The following is a 15,848-nucleotide window of genomic DNA, read 5'->3' as shown; positions in this document are numbered from 1 at the left end:
TTACATGGAAAAAAAAATACGAGGCATTACACTTACACTGTAAAACAAGAAAACCCTTAATAAAATATTTAAAAAAACAAAAACTACATGGATCAATGAGTCTGAGTCAGCATAAGACAGTTTCCTGTTCTCATGAGGACTCTCCTTCCGAGGATTCCTCAGACGTTCCAAAAATCATTTAAAAACCACAAAAAAGAACTCCCAAGGCTGATAGTGAACTAATACTTCTTTTAAAATAGGTTTTCTTAAATTGTTTCTGTACTTAAAGATCTAATGGCTCTGGTTGTCTGAGACTACACAGTCCTAAGTAAGGAGGTAGACTCCACCGTGGAAGCAGGGCCTGGGCGGGAGTGTGCTAAAATTCTGTCTAGTCCTGTTACATGGGATCAATTCCAATCTGTTACCTCCGAGGATGTGGACAGGCTGCTTGGACAAGTGAAACCAACCACCTGTCTCCTTGATCCTTGCCCATCCTGGCTGATAAAAGCGAGCTGGGAAGGGCTGGGCGATGGGCTCTGCGGGGTGGTGAATGCTTCCCTCTGTGAGAAAGCCTTCCCAGACCCGCTGAAAGAGGCGGTTCATTAAACTGCTTCTTAAAAAAAATCTTTAGACCCGACCAATTTGGCCAACTATTGCCCAGTCTCAAATCTACCATTCTTGGGCAAGGTGATTGAGCGGGTGGTTGCTGAACAACTCCAAGCACGCCTGAAGGATGCAGACCATTTGGAATCCCTTCCAGTCAGGATTCAGGCCTCACCATGGGACTGAAACTGCCTTGGTCGCGCTGGTTTATGATCTCTGGCGGGCTAGGGACAAAGGCGAGAGCTGTTTCCTAGTTCTGCTGGATCTCTCAGCGGCCTTTGACACCATCGACCATAATATCCTTCTGGACCGTCTAGAGGGGCTGGGAGCTGGGGGCACTGTTATATGGTGGTTCCGCTCCTTTCTCCTGGGCCGTGTCCAGAAAGTGGTGTTTGGAATACAGTACAGTGGTGCCTCGCAAGACGAAATTAATCCGTTCCGTGAGGCTCTTCGTATAGCGGTTTTTTCATCTTGCGAAGCAAGCCCATTGACAGCTTAGCGGATTAGCGCTATTAGCGGTTTAGCGGCTTTTAGCGATCAGCTGTTAAGCAGCTTATCAGTGGATCAGCTGATAAGCGGCTTAGGAAAAGGGGGGGGAAGGGAAAAAACCGTGCAGGAACTCGCAAGACATTTTCGTCTTGTGAAGCAAGCCCATAGGGAAATTTGTTTTGCAAAGCGCCTCCAAAACGGAAAACCCTTTTGTCTAGCGGGTTTTCCGTCTTGCGAGGCGTTCGTCTTACGGGGCACCACTGTAGTTGCTTTGGAAGACAATAATCGGGCATCCGAACAACATGACCAATCCACCGAAGTTGATGTTGAAGAATCATTGTTATGACACTGGTGATCTTTGCTTCTTCCAGTACACTGGCATTAGTTCGCCTGTTTCCCAAATGATGTGCAACATTTTTTGGAGACAACCTTGATGGAATCTTTCAAGGAGTTGGAGATGACATTTATCAGTGGTCAGTGTGTCACAAGCATACAGTATAAAGGTAAAGACCCCTGACCATTAGGTCCAGTCGTGGCCCACTCTGGGGTTGCGGCGCTCATCTCGCTTTATTGGCCGAGGGAGCCTGCAGACAGCTTCTGGGTCATGTGGTCAGCATGACTAAGCCGCTTCTGGAGAACCAGAGCAGTGCACGGAAACGCCATTTACCTTCCCACCGGAGCGGTACCTATTTATCTACTTGCACTTTGATGTGCTTTTGAACTACTAGGTTGGCAGGAGCAGGGACCCAGCAATGGGAGCTCACCCTGTCGCAGGGATTCGAACCACCGACCTTCTTATCAGCAAGTCCTAGGCTCTGTGGTTTAACCCACAGCACCACCCCTAGCATACAGTATGCATACACCTAAATATGGGTGTATAGTTCTGCAATTCCAAAACTACTCATCTTTCATCTTCCAACGTGTTCTTGAAAAATTATGCAACGCTACCCCCGTTGCGCCGCCCTCCCAGCTCTACAATTCTATAAATCCCATTGCACTAAACGGAGCTCACCAAATGCATCTGACTGCACCCGCAGAGCACAGAACCCTGATCTCCTTCCCCGGCCACGCCCCCTCTGCATCCTGTCACGTGGAGAACTGTGGCCACACCCCTCCTGCCCGTCTCCGAATTCTACCAACAGGGAGCGACACGTCACTGCTCGCGCCCTCAACCAAACTTCCCTGGTCCCTCAAAAGACAGCCTTCCCCGCCGTCTCCCTCCCCTCCGCCAATCAGCGACGGAGGCGGCGGAGCGTGCCTCTGAAACCTCCCCTTTGGCGAGAGACGCTGGCCTCGTCCTAACGGCGCTCTTCGGAGAGGCCGCACCCCTTCGGCGTGATCGGCAGCCGTCTCCACCAACCGCTGGCCGGCAGTTGGGCTGGCGGGAGGCGGGCCGTCTCTGCCGCAGGGAGTGGATGCGCGTGGAGCGGATGGCTGAGGGAGCGGGCTGAGGAGAGGCGCCCGAGTCACACAGGTGAGGGGAAGCGAGCGGGCGCCGCTGCAGGGCTGGGGTTTCCTGAGGGGGGGCGGGAAGGGATCTGGCCGGGGACTGAGGGAGAGCAGGGGAGGCTGAGGGCTTCTGCGCGAAGCGGGGCCGGCGGGACCCGCGACCTCGGAGCGAGCTGGCCGCCGGCTGAGGCGGTTCCGCTTTCTTCTGCCTGGCAGGAGCGGCGACGCCTTCTTTGAAAAGTGCCTCCCCTTCAGCCCTGAAATACGGTGCTTATTTCTCCCACGCCGGTCACAAAGGCCCATGGTGCCGCTCTTTAGCACCCCAGCCGTGCCCCGGCTATTACGCGGAGGGCAGGGCCACAGGCCCCTTCCCTCGAGGGGCTTGCGGTCTGCAGAAGATGAACTCTGAGGGAAGCGGTTTTCCTTTTTTAAAAGCAGCAGGGCAGGGTCTGTGTTGCGAGAAGCAAAACTGCATACGGAGAGAACAGTGGCACGTCCCCTTTGTCATGCTGGTTTCCCCGCTCATAGAATCGTAGAGACTTCTTTGAAATGCCTGGGGAGCTTTGAAAGTGGTAAAACGGTTTTCCCGCTTCTCCAGCGGCCCATCTTGAAATCTAGAGTGGCACATGCCCGTCACCACCTTTAGCTTTGCCTAGATCTAGGCCCAAACTTGGGTCTCCATCTGTTTTTGGACTGCAGTTCCCATCATCCCTGACACGGGTCCTGCTTAGCTAGGGGTGATGGGAGTTGTAGTCCCCAAACAGATGGAGACCCAAGTTTGGGAAACCCTGATCTAGGCAATGCATGCTTAACTTTTTTAAAGGAAGGGTGCCCTCTCCCGCAAATCTTGAAAGCCATATCAAAGCTGTGAGGCAAGATATGTCTTTCCTGCTTAGTTGGCAACCTCCTTCCCTGCCAGGGGCTATAGAGGCAGGACACATGCTTCGTGTGCAGAAGAGCTCAAGGTGTCTCCCGTTAAAAGGCATTGAAGAACTAATGGTCCTTAATGCAGACAGCTGTGGACTAGATGGACTGATAGTGTTATTCATTGTAAATTAGCTTTATTTAAACAAGCAAATGTTTGCAAAGCAGATCTCCCCTATTCTGGTTCTATAAGGATATGCTCCCCACCCCATTTCATCATATTGTGGCAAGTTTCTCATGAACCATAGAATTCCTTCCTTGCATTAAGAAATGTACTGGTGGCACATGTGTATGTGTAGATCAGCAGTATGGCTAATCAAACTCTGGTTAATCCCTGCACATGCACACACCCACAGAACATGCAAACAAGCCCTTACACTTGTATAGCAAGACAGGGTTCCCTCTACAATGTCATCTAACAAAAAATAATAATAATAATTTCTATAAAATTAAGTAGACCACCAGGGTATCAAAGAGATACTGAAAGCATTTCTTCTTCCTATCTCTTTTTTAGTCTTATTTGGACCCTTGGCAGATATAAAATACTGTGTCATAATTACTCATTTTTGCACTCTTTGGGACAGGGCGTTAATTGAGGTAGTAACTGTGTGCCTTGTGTTCCTAGAGGCTGGAACCTTTAGTCATGTAAGAAATATCCCCAGAAATATATAACATTTCATCTTCAGCTCTCTAGAATCTGCTGGGATGAATTCTCTCATCAGAGTATAAGGCATATTGCTTTTTTTTAAAAAAAAGTCCTCATGGTACAAAAGATTTGTTTCTTAAAGGTTCTGCTTGTGATGAGGATGGACATACTGGTGAGTAAGCTGTAGTCTGGGACGCAGGTGGCGCTGTGGGTTAAAGCCTCAGCGCCTAGGACTTGCCGATCGAAAGGTCGGCGGTTCGAATCCCTGCGGCGGGGTGCGCTCCCGCTGCTCAGTCCCAGTGCCTGCCAACCTAGCAGTTCGAAAGCACCTCCGGGTGCAAGTAGATAAATAGGGACCGCTTACCAGCGGGAAGGTAAACGGCGTTTCCGTGTGCGGCTCTGGCTCGCCAGAGCAGCGATGTCACGCTGGCCACGTGACCCGGAAGTGTCTCCGGACAGCGCTGGCCCCTGGCCTCTTAAGTGAGATGGGCGCACAACCCCAGAGTCTGTCAAGACTGGCCCGTACGGGCAGGAGTACCTTTACCTTTACCTTTTAAGCTGTAGTCTTGCAAGTTGAGAACATCCAGTGTAATGCAGCTAGCTATATTAGTTGTAGGTATAGAGTCAAACCTTAGTTCCCAAACGCCTCCGTTTTAGAACGTTTCGGCTCTCAAACGCCGAAAACCCGGAGGTAAGTGTTTCAAACATTTTTCGGAAGCCAAATGTCCAACGCGGCTTCTGCTTGAGTGCAGGAAACTCCTGCAGCCAATCAGAAGCTGCACCTTGGTTGTGGAATATTTCAGAAGCCGAATGGGCTTCCGGAGCAGATTACATTCAACAGCCAATGTTTGACTGTACAATGCTTTTTTGGGACAGTTCATTTCTCTCAATTTCATATCCATATGTGTCTTGCTGGTAGATTTACCCATTTGTCTACCGATCACTATTACTCAATATTTACCTAGTGCTATCAGTGTTGTAGACAGTGACAAGCCAGTCAGTGTCTGCTGCGCTTACACAGTTGCATCAAGTTACTTAAAATGGCTTCTATTTGTTTTGTCTTTATTACCCTTCCAAAATTTTGTACTGCTGAATTTCTGATAGAAAATGCACATTCAGTATTTGTGTGTGTGTTTTAATATGATGTTTGCAGTTTGTAAGATACTGGGTGGGAAAATAAAAGTAACTTTGAAATGTATAAGTGAATATATTTTGAAAGTTGTGACTATATAAGAGAAAATTCCCATTCAGGCTGTCATTACACATTTTATTTATTTATTAAAAGTTTATACCGCCCTATACCCATAGGTTTCAGAGCGGTTCACAACATAAAGTTTTAATATAAAAAGCACAAAATACATAATAAAAATGATTAAAACAGTTAAAAATACTAATGTATACAAACTAATAAAAATACATTCCCCAACAAAAGCCTCTAAACAATACCCAGCCCACAAATATAACTACAAAATCCAAATTAACATATAACATTTAAAAACAAGTTATAAACAATTAGCTGGCATAGGCTTATTTTATACCTGAAATCTGCTATGTTAATGTGTCGGAACAATTGATGTTGGCTAACACAGCTCTATGAGTATATACTCGGAAGCAAATCCTTTTGAGTCCAGTGGAACTTACTCTCAGATAAGTGTGTATGGGATGCAACCTTAGAGACTTTATATGGGCAGAGGATGGTATTGGATCAGTTCCTCTGAAACAGGAATGCTTTTGTGTGGAATTGTGTCACTGAGATTTTAGATTGGTTCTCATAGGAGGGATACCTTGTAAATGACCCAGGAGATGACCTGTCCTAGGAAATATGTTTGATTGTAATGTTATAATTTAGAAAGCCTGAAGACTTGGTTGCACTAGTTCAGTTTAAAAAACCCTAACAACCTTGGTGATCTCTACTTTCTGTTTTCCTTCCAGGTATTTAAGGATTGCTTGCTGTTGCCTTTGCCAAAATGACCAAGTTAGGCTTCCTCCGCCTCTCTTATGAGAAACAGGACACTCTCCTCAAGCTCTTGATTCTGTCAATGGCAGCTGTGTTATGTAAGTTTGAGTTTAAAAAAATTAGTCAGGGATAACTATATAACTATAAGCATCATCTGCATCTGCTGGTTCATTTTGTATCTTATGCCTTGATGCTTATACCGAACACAATGCTAGATGCTTCTTTGATGGCTATAACAGTTTCAAACTAATAAGCTTCCACATAACAAAGGACCAGCATTAAAACATTTTACCTGTACAACTGCATTAATATTCCTTTCTTTTGTGTTGCAGCTTTCTCTACTAGACTCTTCTCTGTATTAAGATTTGAGAGTGTCATTCATGAATTTGATCCGTAAGTATTCCTGTTGCCTCTTAGTAGTCTACTTTGCTTTGAGAGAGCAATTGTTCTGCTATGCATAGGTGTTGATTGTGGTGTTACCCAGAAGGATATTGATAGATTGTCCTTCTCTAATGACAGGGCTTCAAAAATATTTGAACGATAAGAGTTTTTCTGCAGAAAATTTTAATAGAGTTAGCCTTGGTGAATTCAACAGTAGAAGTAGTATCAATTTTAGTTAGACCCATCTGGATTGAATAGGGAATTGATTTAAAAATGTAAAGATGAAAGTATAGTAGAATGAATGTTTTCGAAAGTAACTTCTGAAGCTGTGAGACCAATGACAATTCTGTTTTTCAATGAAACACTTAAATCAGTGGTTGCATGAACATGTTTATGGGAGATGGAGCTTCTTTGCTTCAGATTTCCAGTATGATTTAGAGAAGCTTGTATAAAGCAATGCACTTTGTGTTGCAGTATGCCAAATGATATATAAAAGTAATTTGGATGCTTTTAGTTGCTTGTGGTAAAAACTGTTTAGAGTGTTTGTGTTTGGAAATCAGATCCCTACCAACCGAAACTGGAAACATATCTCATCAATCAGGCTGACACTGGTTTATGTATTAGATGTGGCAGTGCTTTTCCATAGGAACTTTAGATGAAGGCTCAGACTGTAATATGAGGAGCAGCAAATAGTGTGTTGTATATGCAACTGAAGAGGCACTCAGATTTCTGTTGTTATCACAGGTATTTTAACTACCGCACAACTCGCTTCCTGGCAGAAGAGGGTTTCTATAAATTCCACAACTGGTTTGACGACAGAGCATGGTATCCGCTGGGTCGAATCATTGGTGGGACTATCTATCCAGGTAAAATGACGTTCGGAACTTTGTCCTTTTTTTTAACTAGAGAGAATGGGAAACACTTGCCATGCATCTTCCAGAAGGGTTGTAGTGTTTTGTCAAACTTATTTAGAGCAAATAAATACTCTGCGAGTATTGAAGAGGCTTTACTTGGCTGTTTGGAGGTCAGACATCACCCCTTGCTGGATGAGATTTGGCTCATATTTCCAAGTCCTGCACCCGCTCATTCTGTTCTTTTGCATTTGGAAAATCTGTGATTTTTTGCCAATAGAACATCTTTCCTTCCCTCTGTCTCAGGTTTAATGATCACATCAGCAGCGATTTACCATGTTCTGCACTTCTTCCACATTACAATTGACATACGAAATGTGTGTGTTTTCCTGGCCCCCCTTTTCTCCTCCTTCACCACCATAGTAACGTATCACCTCACCAAAGAACTCAAGGTAAAAACAAGGATGGGTCATGGTTGCAATGCTTCCTAGTGCTAATTTCATTCATCACTGTAAAAGATCTGAGGCTGGTATTATTAGTTTCTAATCGTTGCTTACACACAATTTATGAGGCAGTTAACATTGTGCATGTTCCCTTTAATTCATATAGATGATGCAATTGTATGTTTGCATATGAAAATCTTCATTTTTTAAACAAGAAAATCCACATTCTACAAGTAGACCTCATTTGCAAACCTGCATTGTAATGCATACAGTGGTGCCTCGCAAGATGAAAAGAATCCGTTCTGCGAGTCTCTTCGTCTAGCGGTTTTTTCGTCTTGCGAAGCAAGCCCATTGACGGATTAGCGCTTTTAGCGGCTTAGCGGATAAGCAGATAAGCGGCTTAGCGGCTTAGAAAAGGGGGGGGAAGGAAAAAAAACCCGCAGGAACTCACAAGACATTTTCATCTTGCGAAGCAAGCCCATAGGAAATTCGTTTTGCGAAGCACCTCCAAAACGGAAAACTCTTTTGTCTAGTGAGTTTTCCGTCTTGCGAGGCATTCATCTTGCGGGGCACCACTGTACTTGCTAACTTGAAGCCTGTACAGATCTTAAAGTCACTATTGGGATTGATGAGTAAGAAGGAACCGGGAAGTCTTTTGTTACATATCGTGAAAGACAGTCTAGGCAATAAAAGTTCATTTTTTTTTATTCTGTCTAGGATGCAGGGGCAGGTCTCTTGGCTGCAGCAATGATAGCTGTGGTACCTGGTTACATATCTCGTTCTGTCGCTGGATCCTATGACAATGAAGGTAAGATCAGTGTGTAAAGCACACTGCTTACTGGCATGTGGAGATTGCATGATGGGGGGTTTCTTCATGCGGTTGACTCCTATGTCTTGTTTATTTCCAGGTATTGCTATATTCTGTATGCTTCTGACTTACTACATGTGGATCAAAGCAGTGAAAACAGGCTCCATTTATTGGGCAGCCATGTGTGCACTTGCCTATTTCTACATGGTAAGTGATTTTTCAATAATGCTTTGAATTTCTTGAGCAGCAGTTGTTTCACCCATCAGATTAATCTTCCATCATCAGAGCTGGCCAGAGTGAGTGGAATTCAGCCTACCAAGCTGAATCCTGGACCCAACATCACTGCAAGTTTGTGAAGGGACTAGGTATTGGTAATAAGGAGTACTCAGCACCGCTACAGAAATATTGTTATTGCTGTATTTGTGGGAGGGGTGGTGGTGGTTGAATTGGTGATTGGTGCCATAACAGTCAAGTTGTCTGTGAGCCTTCAGATTCTCTTGTGTAAATTTTACTTCAGTCATGAATACACAAGAAAACCTTAAGCAGTCATCTTCACCACATCCCTCCATCTGTGAGACTATCAGGCCCAGGCCCAGCTGTTTCTCACACTAGCTCAACAGGGGTATTGAGTGGCCTTTTCATTTAGCAATTGAACAAGGCTTTTTTGTAAGAGTATGCCTCTGTAGTATTGACTTCTACTTGGAAGTTAAAAATATTTTGCTTTGTGGAGTAAACAAACAATAGTATTTATAGATGTAAAATGCTGTGCTCCCTTTAATCTTTTTTCAGGTTTCTTCATGGGGTGGTTATGTGTTTTTGATTAACCTCATTCCCCTTCATGTGCTGGTGCTGATGCTAACTGGACGATTCTCCCATCGGATATATGTGGCTTACTGCACAGTATATTGCCTAGGAACCATCCTATCAATGCAGATATCTTTCGTTGGTTTCCAGGTGAGAAATCTGGCATACTGAAGAAAGTTGGTTGTGATTTTGTGCAAATCCATGTCTAGCAGAACCTTCCTTTCTGTATGATAGGGAAAAGATGAGATCATCCACTAGGATCAGCCCTCAAATAGCATTTCTCATTTAATAAGAGGAGTATTATTGCATTGTTGCCTCTTGATAAAATGCCACTCTTGCCATAAAACAACCATATTATCTCTTTATTATACTCGCCACAGAAAAGCATGGTCTTTCTGGGCTTTACCCAGATTGTTTAGCTCTGCCTCAGCTACATTAAGATAAATGTTATTAAACTGAAATAGAAAATTGGAGGGGGAGACACTCGTCAGATCCATATAAAGTAACAATAATAGAAATGGGGCTAATACGTAACTGTATTCTATGTTGGACTAATTGTCCATGTGTACAGCGATAATTCTTCGTGGCAAAGAAGTGGCTTACGTATGTGATACTGTTGGCCAGAGACAAATTATTTAGTTGTCACATAATGCAGCTTAATGGTGCATGTTTGTTCTTTCCTGCAGCCTGTCCTGTCTTCTGAACATATGGCTGCCTTGGGTGTATTTGGCCTGTGCCAGATTCATGCCTTTGTAGATTATTTGCGCAGCAAACTGAACCCTCAGCAGTTCGAGATTCTCTTCAGGAGTGTAATTTCCCTGGTTGGGTTTGTCCTTCTGTCAATAGGAGCCGTTCTGATGCTTACAGGTGCAGTTGGTGCTACTAAAATGCATGCTATTCCTATACTCTTACAGTAGGAACAATATTTTTCCTAATCAATAGAGAATTTGCATGTTTTTGTCTGGAACCATTTTTTCCATTAAATATTTTAGTACTTGTTTTTCTCAGCTGTGTGCATACACACAGTTGCTGAACTGTGTAAGCATTTGGTTTTGCCATGCTGGGAATAACAGTTTTTATTTAGATACATTCTGAGTAGCAATAACTGAATTATTAATATCCTTATTATATATTGAATTTGCTTAAGGAAAGGGGAAGAAACCTGTTTTGATATTTACCTGAAAACAATGAAAAACAAATATTACTAGGGGTCCATCAGGTTTTGTTTTACCTTTTAGGAAACTGAACTTTTAAATTTGAGCTTTGGGGAAATTTAGGTATAGAATATGCATATTGGAAATGAGATATTGTGTAAACTTGTTGGGAGATATTAATTACTCTGTAAACTTGAACATGTACATTTGGATCTCTTAATCTCACACAGGAAAGATCTCCCCATGGACTGGCCGCTTCTATTCACTGCTGGATCCTTCCTATGCGAAGAACAATATTCCCATCATTGCTTCAGTCTCTGAGCATCAGCCTACCACATGGTCATCCTACTATTTTGATCTGCAACTCCTTGTTTTCATGTTCCCAGGTGAGTTTAGCATAGCTTTTTACTATGCTTTCATACCAACCACCTTTTGCAGATATCTGACTCTTGAGTGGGGAACTGCTAGTCTCTTATGACACCCTTCCACCATCTGGTGCCCTCCAGATATTTTAGGCAACCTCCATTATTCTTGACCATTAGCCACACTGGCTGGAACTGCTAGGAGTTGTAGCCCCAAACATTTTGAGGGCTTCAGGCTGGGAAAACCTGCCCTAATGCCAGTGTTAAACACTGTTTTAATAAGAATGCTTTATTTGTATTCTCTGCATGCATAGATGTAACTCTTCTGGCAGCTGACTCATATCTCTTTCTGTTACAGTTGGCCTGTATTATTGCTTCAGTAATCTGTCTGATGCCCGCATTTTTATCATCATGTATGGTGTGACCAGCATGTACTTCTCGGCTGTGATGGTGAGTACTGAGAGTTGACTTATCATAGGACTGGCAATTTTTTCATGGAATCTCTTTGTTTCTGCTGTCCCTATGCTTCCACAGTTTTTATTTCATTTGCATAGTAGCCAAGCACTCCGTATACTGCTGTCTTAACAGGTTCGTCTCATGCTGGTATTGGCCCCAGTTATGTGCATTCTGTCTGGCATTGGAGTCTCCCAAGTGTTGTCAACTTACATGAAAAATTTAGATATCAGCCGACCTGACAAGAAGACAAAAAAGCAACAGGATGCTACTTACCCCATCAAAAACGAAGTAAGTGGCTATGTGAGGTTACTTTCTTGTTAGATTCTTATCATACTTTTCTGGAAGATACTAAAAATATGACTCAAAAGGAGAAGGCCGGGTACTCCACTAAGATGTGCATAGGAAAGAAATATTGTGGGAATTGCACTTGAATAGTCTACAGATCACCTGCTATATATGGGTAACAGTTTTTGTGTTGTAAGTAAGGTAGTTTCTGTATAACTACTGAATGGCTGTTTCACATTTTGATGGCTACTCTTGCTTTCCTAGGTTGCCAGTGGCATGATCCTGGTCATGGCTTTCTTCTTGATCACCTACACTTTCCATTCAACTTGGGTAACCAGTGAAGCCTACTCTTCTCCCTCCATAGTGCTGTCAGCACGTGGTGGTGATGGCAGCAGAATAATCTTTGATGACTTCAGGGAAGCTTATTACTGGCTTCGTCACAATACACCAGAGGTATAAATCTCTACAGGGCTGGTCTCTGCACACACATTGTTTGTTTTAGGTGCGGTGGAGAGGTTGGAGGGCCTGCCCTAAAGGAGCAGGTATGCTTCCTAATCTTTATGTTGGCTGACGTTTAGTCTAAAGCACATGTGTCAGCTATTATAAATACTTTAAATATTTCATTTACAAAGATTCCTGAGGCAACTAACAATACACAAAAAGAAAATCATTAGACAGCAGTATTTGAACTGATAAAATAATCTACAGATTCAGTAGGAGCATCATGGATCAGGTCCTACTCAGGAATAAAGCATTGCTCAAGGAGGTACCTTGGCAAGTGAGTGGGAGTTGAGGACAAGGGTAGGGATCCTGAGTAGGGCCTCTGAAGATGATTTTGATGATCCATCAAGTTTATTTGGAAGCAGGTGGTTAGTTTACATTTTAGGGAATCTGCATATATTTTCTCCTTCAATCTGAAATATTTGTGGTGGCATGAATGTTCAGTTACTGCCTGATTATGTATTTGTAATGTCATTATATGAAAGGACTGTTGCCTAGTCTGTCTTGTTGGCATACATTCTTGGCACTGGTACCTGTCTGAATGTGTGCTGTCTCTAATTGTCTTGAATGAACTTCAAGGTGGGGAGAGAAAATGCTGTTGGCTACTGAATCTGTTGAATGTTGAACCTTCAGAATCTGCTGAAACTTCAGAATGTTTTATAATTAATTGGGGGGAACGACGACACATGCAGATACATAGTATTAAAAAACTAAATTCTTCCTCATCTCCCAATAATTTAAAATACATATAATAAATTGGCACTGTACAATTCTTGTAAATACTTTTTAAAAAAGCTTTTTTGAAAATCACTAATGTGAAATGGCATGTGAAGAGTCTCCAAACCCAAGCAGAATGGTTTCTAATTAAAACACTTCTATTGTTAAAAATACTTTGTCAGCATACGTATTAAATTTGTTCACAGTGGCAAATTCATCATTCTTCTATTGTGCAAAAACCTGCTTCATATGGTCACATATGAATTTTTGAGAATACTGTCATTTCCATTCAACTGATAATCCTAGGATACTGACCCACAAAGAGAAATTTTTGTAGTCATTTTGTCCTTTCACTGCATCACAAATCAGCTCAAACTCATTTACTGCCTTTTATTTCACTACATTGATTGCTTTCTTCTGTTTTGAGCTCAGGATGCGAAAGTAATGTCCTGGTGGGATTATGGATATCAGATAACAGCCATGGCAAACCGAACAATTCTTGTGGATAACAACACTTGGAATAACACCCACATTTCTCGAGTTGGTCAGGTAGGTGCAGTAGCTCTGTGAATTCCAGGGTTTTTTTTCCATCGCATTCCAGAGAAACTGAAGGCATTTTGCAGTTTTCTTGTCCCTGCTATTTATTATGAACTACAAAATTGAATGAAGGAGTTAAGACTCTTTATTTATGCATAGATAATAGAAGGCATGGTAACCGAGATACGTGAATTTATAAGCTGCTTTTTGTTTAATTTTCAGGCTATGGCATCCACTGAAGAGCGAGCGTACGAGATTATGAGGGAGCTGGATGTCAGTTATGTGCTGGTAATATTTGGAGGCCTCACTGGATATTCCTCGGATGGTAATCTCATACGTGTATTGTGCAAATTTCCCATGAATGGACCTTTAATTGTTCTTTATTAATGGGCTTTCTGCTCTGTTACATTGACAAAGTTGCCGCTTCTTCCTTAGATATCAATAAATTTCTGTGGATGGTGCGAATAGGAGGCAGCACAGACACTGGAAAGCACATAAAGGAGCATGATTACTACACACCAACAGGAGAGTTCCGTGTGGACAGGGAGGGCTCTCCTGTGCTGCTTAACTGCCTCATGTACAAGATGTGCTACTATCGCTTTGGCCAAGTCTATACAGAAGCCAGTAAGTCACTTTTATCTGGGCACTGCAAATGAGAGCCATAAATTTTGCCTAGGAATTGTGTTTTTGGATGACCCCTGGTCTTCTCTTTGACACGTAATTAGTGTTTATAGCATAATAGATTGTGGCAGGGGAGGTTTTTTCTTTCAGTCACACATTATCCTGTTTAATTTGCTTCCTCTCACTCCCCTTTTATTTAACAATTCATTGGCTGTGAATTGATGGAAAGCTAGATGGGGGGGGGGAGTTGATGTTGAAGCATCTACATTTTTGCTAACACAAACAGATTTTTTCTTACAGTGGTAAAACTAGACTTAATAGGGAGAAGGGCACCAGGGAACTGACTGAAGCTACTTTTGTTAATTCTCTCTCCCACCTCTTTTCCAGAGCGTCCTCCAGGTTATGACAGAGTGAGAAATGCTGAGATTGGCAACAAGGACTTTGAGCTTGATGTATTGGAAGAGGCATATACCACAGAACACTGGCTAGTCCGAATATACAAAGTAAGTAGCTGTGCTGTGTGTGGTCTCTGTCTGCTTCCAGACACTGAGTTTTCTTTCCTGTATTTGAAAGTCATGGGAGAAATGTCGCATGGGCCCCATTTGCTTCTGGAATGGTATGTGTCTTGGCTGTTCAAGGTCCTAAACCCTAGAAAGTAATTAACACTGTCTTGCTACAACATTTAGATCTATCACGAGCCACTACATCACAATACAAGTGAAGTGGAATGGTTGCTCTGCTTTTTACCCAGACTGGATGGTGTTGGGGAACAATTTGAGCACATTAAATTACTAGATTTCTCAGCAGCACTGAATAGCAAAAGCATAAAGAGCCATTTCTTTTTCTATTGAAGATATAAAATCCTTTGTTAATTGCTAGGTTAATTATCAGAGATTTCATTGAAGAGTCCTCTGTTTTTACTGGTTAGAGACCTTTTCCCTAATAAAGCTAAACTGCAAAAAACATTTTTTTTAATATTAATTTTGCTTTAACAGGTAAAGGACTTGGATAATCGTGGATTGTCGAGAACGTAATTTGCCTTCAGATACACCATAATGAGCACTGACCGAGCCATTGCCTGTGAAGCAGTTGGATTTTTTTTATACTGTTTGTCAGTAAGGAATTGGGATTTAATTGCCCAAGAAATCCCGTCCTCATGTAATGAGTCTGTATTAGATGGAATGATTTTTATAAATATGAACTGGCTACCAAATCAGAAACAGTAGCTTTATGATGGGATCATTAAAAGGGGTATGGAAACAGTGTGTATTTGTATTCATTTATCTCTGTCCCTTCACTTGATGGTTTTCGACTGTATTCTACATGATCAGACATAAGTAACTCGGAGAAAAAGGATCTGTCAACGCTTGAATTACTTTTCCTCGTTCCCTCTTGTAAGAGAATGAAGCAGCTGGAATAGGTCTTCCACCTATGTAAATAAGGCTAGCTTCTTAATTTTCACACACACTTGCCATACAAAAAGCAAGCCTCCAGCTGTCGCCATTGAAGGAATCCAAGTAATTTGTGGGTAAATGAAGTATATTTTCATATGCAGTAGGCATCTTAAAAACTAGGCAGTTAACATTTGCATTAACACCAAAGTCAGTCTCCAGACATATCACGTGTATTCTAAAGGTCAGGGGTGAGCAAAACCAAAAAGTGGCAACCATATTGGATAAATGAACAAGCCTGACTGAGAATTGTCTCCTTGTTCTCATGGCCTTTACTTTAAACGCCTGGATTTTGAGCCAGATTCCCAGTGTTTTAAAGCTTCTCAAGTACAAGTTCAGTGAGGTTTGCTTTCAACCAAGTATAATAGGATCCTAAATTTGCAATGCTCTTCAGTGAAACTTAGACCTAGGATTTCTGCTAGAGTGGTCT

The 15,848-nt window shown here is 42.5% G+C and overlaps 1 protein-coding gene across 2 annotated transcripts; it reads left to right on the top strand.

Moving 5' to 3' along the window:
- The first annotated feature begins 1,406 nt into the window (after nt 1-1,406).
- On the top strand, nt 1,407-15,227 carry STT3A (STT3 oligosaccharyltransferase complex catalytic subunit A). Of its 2 annotated transcripts, none has more exons than XM_083713574.1 (18): nt 1,407-4,276; nt 4,655-6,145; nt 6,380-6,440; nt 7,173-7,294; nt 7,586-7,731; nt 8,440-8,530; nt 8,631-8,737; nt 9,320-9,484; nt 10,021-10,201; nt 10,719-10,874; nt 11,209-11,300; nt 11,439-11,594; nt 11,856-12,044; nt 13,242-13,358; nt 13,569-13,671; nt 13,782-13,970; nt 14,355-14,470; nt 14,963-15,227. In XM_083713574.1, the coding sequence occupies exons 2-18, from the start codon at nt 6,058-6,060 to the stop codon at nt 14,999-15,001; spliced, it is 2,118 nt and encodes a 705-aa protein (XP_083569700.1). In that variant the 5' UTR covers nt 1,407-4,276; nt 4,655-6,057; the 3' UTR covers nt 15,002-15,227. The 2 variants fall into 2 exon arrangements, with proteins under 2 accessions (XP_083569700.1, XP_083569699.1); XM_083713573.1 differs by having other exon boundaries at nt 2,194-2,545; nt 6,023-6,145.
- The last annotated feature ends 621 nt before the right edge of the window (nt 15,228-15,848 follow it).

This window comes from Podarcis gaigeae, assembly GCF_964106915.1.
Source record: "Podarcis gaigeae genome assembly, chromosome: 15".
Taxonomy (NCBI): domain Eukaryota; kingdom Metazoa; phylum Chordata; class Lepidosauria; order Squamata; family Lacertidae; genus Podarcis; species Podarcis gaigeae.
This window is presented reverse-complemented; position numbering and strand designations above follow the sequence as displayed.

Excerpts from the sequence above, each read along its gene's own strand:
- STT3A (XM_083713574.1), top strand. The coding sequence starts at position 6,058 with ATGACCAAGTTAGGCTTCCTCCGCCTCTCTTATGAGAAACAGGACACT. Across the intron at positions 10,875-11,208 it reads CCTTGTTTTCATGTTCCCAG|TTGGCCTGTATTATTGCTTC; the intron begins GTGAGTTTAGCA and ends TTTCTGTTACAG. Across the intron at positions 14,471-14,962 it reads GGCTAGTCCGAATATACAAA|GTAAAGGACTTGGATAATCG; the intron begins GTAAGTAGCTGT and ends TTGCTTTAACAG.